Below are 6,000 nucleotides of genomic sequence, written 5' to 3' on the forward strand. Positions count from 1 at the left end.
TGAAAAAAGATTACTATAAATGAATATGAACTATTATTATAGGACGAACGAAAAAGAAAATATAGCTTATTTGGGGATGGAAGTTTTAAAACGACGTATACAGTATACTACATGCTCAACCAGCCGGTCTCTGATATTTATATGGAACATTTATTTTGTTTAGAAACTAAATTCAACTAAAGTAGTCGTAAATTAATAGCAACTTTATCCTTTCATGGTGCGTGGACACGAGAAATGCAACTTGTAGATATTCAAATTGTTTACGTCTACGGTCTACTATCATTTGAAAGCGAAATCTTATATAATACAAAGGGAGCAGCCTTTTCGGAGAATATCAAATTATATTGTCCTTGAAGGATAATCATAAAAGCTGTTTGTGGACAAATTCTGTGTGAATGTCGTCAAACTACATCTTTCCAATAATATAAAATTGCAGAATACTATTTATTGGATTTCTCAATCAATAATGCAGAATGGTAGTATAATACAACAAAAATACATATAAAAAAACACAAGTTCCCGTATCCTATTTTTTATTTCAATTGATATCTATGATTTTATATAAAGTTGATTGGCATTTGGTTTCATAATAATAGTAAAATCAACATAAACTAGAAAATCTCCATTACCAAACACAGAGCTACCTTTCCAATATTAGTATTTATTGTTCAACAAATCTAGGAGGCTATGCCATGTGTAGGCACCATCACATTAAAAAATCATCAAGGTTATGTTATTACATATGGGGAATTTGTTTGGAATGACTAAATTTTCTTGTCACTGTCCCAAAATCTAAAGTGGGAAATAGGAAGAAATAAGTGGCACCATTGATGTTTGAATTAAATAGTTTGCGTCGATTGACAATGAGGAGTTGTTGGAGTCGTCTTCATTTGATTGCAGTAGTCATTCAATTTTGCTTTTCCTTTCTTTAAATTATCATCATACAAAACCAATCACATTTACCTTGTTCATGATGGGATTTCCTTCCTTTCTTGCTGAAACCCCTCATTTTCAATATTGTTCTTACTTGAGCAAGGCCCCATCTAGTGTAGAAAATGGCATAAAGTAAGAATAGAATCATTACTTGGATAGCAAGCACTTTTCCTATTGACTACAAATCTACAATAGAAGGTCCTTTGCCTTTATATATACATATATATATTGAGGTGATTTTCCACTACTTTTGTATTGCCATGGATGAAGATAACAACATTCAAGAGAGGCTGCTGAGTTTCAAGGCGGAGCAAGAAGAAGAAGGTGGCAATTTGAAGGGCAGAATCTGTAGGGAATCGAAGAAAATATGGAGGATTGCAACTCCCGGTGTGATCTCAAGAGTGAGTTCATTTGGAACTATAGTGGTGACGCAGTCTTTCGTTGGGCACATAAGCGCGGTGGATCTTGCTGGTTACGCGCTCGTTCAAACCCTCAGCGTCCGCTTTGTGAATGGAATACTGGTAGCTAAACTATAACATATACTTATACTCCATGTTGAGTTGCTGTTGGAATGAATAATTAATGGAGTACATATATTGGCAGATTGGGATGTCGAGCGCAACAGAGACTCTGTGCGGACAGGCATACGGGGCGAAGCAGTATCACATGATGGGAATCTATCTCCAAAGATCATGGATAATTGATCTCATCACACTCCTCATCCTGCTTCCTGTCTTCCTCTTCGGCACTCAAATCTTCAACCTCCTCGGCCAGGATGAAGCCATCGCCAAATCTGCTGGATACATCTCTCTCTGGTTCATCCCATTCGTCATCAGCCTCATCTTCAGCCTCACCGTGCAGATGTACCTGCAGGCTCAGCAGAAGAACCTCATCATCGCCTGGCTCTCAGCTCTGCAGTTTGCCATCCACCTTCTCTGTTCCTGGCTCTTTGTCTTTGTTCTTGACCTCGGACTTCCTGGTGCCATGGCTGCCCTCTGCATATCTTCCTGGTTTCTGGTTGTGGGGGAGTTCGTCTACATCTTTGGTGGGTGGTGCCCCGACACCTGGAAGGGCTTCTCCATTGCTGCAGCTAAGGACTTGTGGCCGGTTGTCAAGCTCTCTGTCTCATCTGGTGCCATGATATGGTATATATGATCATCGCCATTTATTGTGTTATTTCATGTCTTCGTCTTCTTATTGAAGCGTTGCACATTGTCTTGCACTTGCAGCCTTGAACTTTGGTACTACGCCATTCTGGTGTTGCTGGCAGGCTACACAACAGATGCTCAAGTCTCCATCTCTGCCTTCTCCATTTGGTACCCAATCACTTTTCATGTTTCTCTACACACATTCAAACTTTGTAGTTGTGATTAAAGTAGTGGGAGTTTTCAGCCTCAACATCAATGCTTGGATTGTGATGATCATCCTCGGCATCATGGGAGCTGCATGGTATGAAAGTTTTCTTGCAAAAAGAAATTGAAAATCCCATCACCATCAATGACTGTTTTTGCATCGCAAAACAGCGTTCGTGTTGCAAATGAGCTTGGCAGTGGAAATGCGGAAGCGGTGAGATTCTCAATCAAGGTGATAATGGCCACCTCACTTACAATGGGGATTTTGTTCTGGATCCTCTGCTTGGCTTTTGGAAAGAGCATCGGATACTTGTTCACCAGCGAGGCGGAAGTGGCGGAGACAATCTCAGGCCTCTCAGTTCTGCTAGCATTCACTGTGTTGCTTGGCAGCATCTTCCCGGTGCTCTCGGGTACGTTGGTCTTGAAAACCTTCCTCCTCCTTGTTTAGAATCAAATCTCATTGCCATTACGACAGGTGTGGCTGTGGGATCAGGGCTACAAAGTAAGGTGGCTGTGATCAACCTGATCTGCTTCTATGGGATTGGGTTACCTGTTGGAATTGTTCTAGGATACTGGTTTAATCTTGGTGTTCAGGTAAGTTTAAATCAACATTTAGTCCTTGGTAAATCAACACTTTGTAAATTGTATTGGTGAATGGTGGACACTACAGGGCATATGGGTTGGGCTGACTGGAGGAGTTTTGACTCAGACATGTTCATTGAGCACCTTGATATGGAGAACAAACTGGGATGAAGAGGTGAGTGAAATCAATCTTTCATGTTTTTATTTGAGGAGTACAATATACTAATATTTGGATTGTGGCAGGTATCCAAAACATCAGCACGTCTCAAGAAATGGTATTTGGAATCAACATCGGATAATGATAAGCACATTGCTTGCTAAGTTATAATACAGCAACTATATATGTATCTTTGTTTTAACTTATTTCAAGCATTTGAATAATGTAATTTGTTAGTTGTTACACACCCCACTACCTTATTTTTGTATGTCGGTGGTCCATACAAGGATTGCGGTTTGGTACAATTTAAAGAAAGGAATGACATTAAATATTTCCCAGTAGTTAGTTGTTTCTGTACAGTATTAAATACGGGTAAATGATAGCATCAACTGGTCCCATGGTCTAGTGGTTAGGACATTGGACTCTGAATCCAGTAACCCGAGTTCAAGTCTCGGTGGGACCTACTTTTAAATTTTACTCTCTTTTTTTCTAAAATAAGTTGCATTTTAAATTTTAGTCTTCAAAAAAAAGTTTGAAGAATGAAATGATTGATTGTCCATTACAAGCAAAACAAGAATGCTATTTTGTAATTGCAAAACCGAAAAAGTGAAACATAATTCTACTACTAAAACATAATTCTACACTGAGCTATCACATGGAGCCCTCTCCAATAAATATTCAACTGCTATTATTATTATTATTAAAATAAAAGGGCAGCAGAGGGGATAGAGTTCGAGCTCACAGCAAGCATGGACGATGATAACATTAACAGCATTGAAGAGAGGCTTTTGGATGGAAAAGAAGGTGGTGATTTGAAAGCAAGAATATGTGAAGAATCAAAGAAAATATGGAGGATTGCGACGCCAAGCGTGATCGCAAGAGTGAGCTCTTTCGGCACCATCGTCGTTACACAATCTTTTATCGGCCACATCAGCGCCGTCGATCTTGCCGGCTATGCTCTCGTCCAAACTCTAAGCGTCCGTTTCGTCAACGGCATATTGGTATATATCTTTTTTCATTTCAAATGTTTAAGTAGTACAAGTATTGGTTATGATTTATGAAATGTAAACAGATTGGGATGTCGAGTGCAACCGAGACTCTATGTGGGCAGGCATTCGGGGCGAAGCAGTATGAGATGATGGGAATCTACCTGCAGCGCTCATGGCTCATTGATCTCATCACTCTCACTCTTTTGCTCCCTGTTTTCGTCTTTGGGGCGCAGATCTTCAAACTCGTTGGCCAACAGAAAGAGATAGCGGAATCTGCTGGCTATATATCTCTCTGCTTCATTCCATACGTATACGCACTCATCTTTAATTTGACCATACAGATGTACTTGCAAGCGCAGCAGAAGAACATGATCGTTCCCTGCTATCGGGTTTCCAGTTTGTGATCCAAGTTGCTTTTTTTATCTTCTTGTGTATGTTTTGGATTTTGGATTGGATGGCGCTATGGCTGCGTTTATGCGTCTCTTCTTGGCTTCTTGTTTTGGGGGAATTTGTGTACATTTTCGGAGGTTGGTGTCCGGAGACATGGAAGGTTTTAGTACACCCGCTTCAAGGATATATGGCCAGTTGTGAAGCTCTCACTGTCATCTGGTGTAATGATATGGTAAAACTCATAAATTTCTCTAATTCCATTCCTTTGTTTGATATGACATCCTCCCTCTGTTGCAGTCTGGAGCTGTGGTACTATGCAATTCTGGTGTTGCTGGTGGATACATGGAAAATGCACAAGTTGCTATAAATGCATTTTTCCATTAGGTATGTAAAAAATCTACTAATTCATGTTTTTTATTTTACTATCATTTACTGAGTATTTTATTTAATTGCAGCCTCAATATAGTTCTTGGCTGTTGATGTTAATCATGGGAATTATGGGTGCTGCATGGTACAATTTAATCCTTCCTCTCATCTCCTATATTATCTCCTCTTTGTGATATGACTGAAAAAGTGTTTCACTCAGTGTTCGGGTTGGAAATGAGCTAGGAGAGGGGCGCGGAGCGGTGAGATTCTCAATCAAAGTGCTAATGGGCACCTCTACTTCAATAGGGCTCTTGTTTTGGATCATCTGCTTCCTATTCAGCACCAACATCACATATTTCTTCACCGATGATGAGGCAGTCATCCACACAGCCTCTCTCTCTCACTTCTTCTAGCATTTTCAGCCTTGTTTGCTAGCATTTACCCGTCCTCTTGGTCAGTTTTAACTCCCAAATACAGATTTTGTTGTAATGTTGAGATCCCATTTTGTGTGTGTTTGTGTTGTCTTGCTAGGTGTGGCTATAGGATCGGGTCTGCAAACGAAGGTGGCGGTCATAAATTTGGTTTGTTTCTATGGAATTGGACTGCCGGTAGGAGTTGTGCTTGGATACGTGCTTCATCTTCAAGTAGAGGGGATATGGTTAGGGCTTGCCTTTGGAGTTCTAACTGAGACTTGTGCCATGATCTACTTGGTTTGGAAAACAAATTGGGATAAAAAAGGTCACTAATAATACCAACAAATTCTTTATTCCAATAATCGATATTATCATAATTTTGTTTTCTTTTCCATGAACAGGTGTTGAAGACTTCAACACGTCTAAAGAAAATGGAACTTGGAATAATTTGATTCTGAAAATCAGAGTTTGTTGTGTATGCTTTTTCAGTTGTAACTTGAAAGTTTCATGGTTTTCATATGAAAAATGTGTAAAATCTAGATTTCCCATATTAGCAAATAACGTGTACAACGTAACATGAATTGATTGCCTCTAAATACATCAACATTAGCTCAATTCTCGTTTGTCACGTAAACGTAAACTTTTCAACTCACCCAAATTGCAAGTTAGGGAAAATAATATGGCAATTTGATCTTCACTTCAAATCTAAATTATTTAATTGTCTCCAACTAACTTAACCCCTCTTTTTGGGTGAGCAAACTATTTTATCCAAACCTAAATCACACCAAACCTAAATAGTACTCCTCCCTTACCAACAG

The 6,000-nt window shown here is 39.4% G+C and overlaps 1 protein-coding gene, 1 non-coding gene and 1 pseudogene across 2 annotated transcripts; all 3 read left to right on the forward strand.

Annotated features, from left to right (window-relative positions):
• Positions 1–672: 672 nt before the first annotated feature.
• Positions 673–3,365, forward strand: LOC125186638 (protein DETOXIFICATION 24-like). The gene is made up of 9 exons (XM_048083044.1): positions 673–727; positions 1,204–1,454; positions 1,537–2,078; positions 2,163–2,249; positions 2,326–2,382; positions 2,457–2,695; positions 2,761–2,879; positions 2,956–3,042; positions 3,111–3,365. The coding sequence occupies exons 1-9, from the start codon at positions 688–690 to the stop codon at positions 3,186–3,188; spliced, it is 1,500 nt and encodes a 499-aa protein (XP_047939001.1). The 5' UTR covers positions 673–687; the 3' UTR covers positions 3,189–3,365.
• A 50-nt stretch (positions 3,366–3,415) lies between these two features.
• Positions 3,416–3,487, forward strand: TRNAQ-CUG. The gene has a single exon. It is a non-coding gene; the product is annotated as a tRNA-Gln (tRNA).
• Positions 3,488–3,753: 266 nt separating this feature from the next.
• Positions 3,754–5,634, forward strand: LOC125189605 (annotated as a pseudogene).
• The last annotated feature ends 366 nt before the right edge of the window (positions 5,635–6,000 follow it).

Source organism: Salvia hispanica, chromosome 5 (assembly GCF_023119035.1).
Source record: "Salvia hispanica cultivar TCC Black 2014 chromosome 5, UniMelb_Shisp_WGS_1.0, whole genome shotgun sequence".
Classification (NCBI taxonomy): Eukaryota; Viridiplantae; Streptophyta; class Magnoliopsida; order Lamiales; family Lamiaceae; genus Salvia; species Salvia hispanica.

Bases quoted from the DNA above. Each gene is read 5' to 3' on its own strand.
- LOC125186638 (XM_048083044.1), top strand. From the start codon at position 688: ATGCCATGTGTAGGCACCATCACATTAAAAAATCATCAAG. The intron at 2,696-2,760 runs GTACGTTGGTCT...CCATTACGACAG, and splicing joins CATCTTCCCGGTGCTCTCGG to GTGTGGCTGTGGGATCAGGG. The intron at 2,880-2,955 runs GTAAGTTTAAAT...TGGACACTACAG, and splicing joins GGTTTAATCTTGGTGTTCAG to GGCATATGGGTTGGGCTGAC.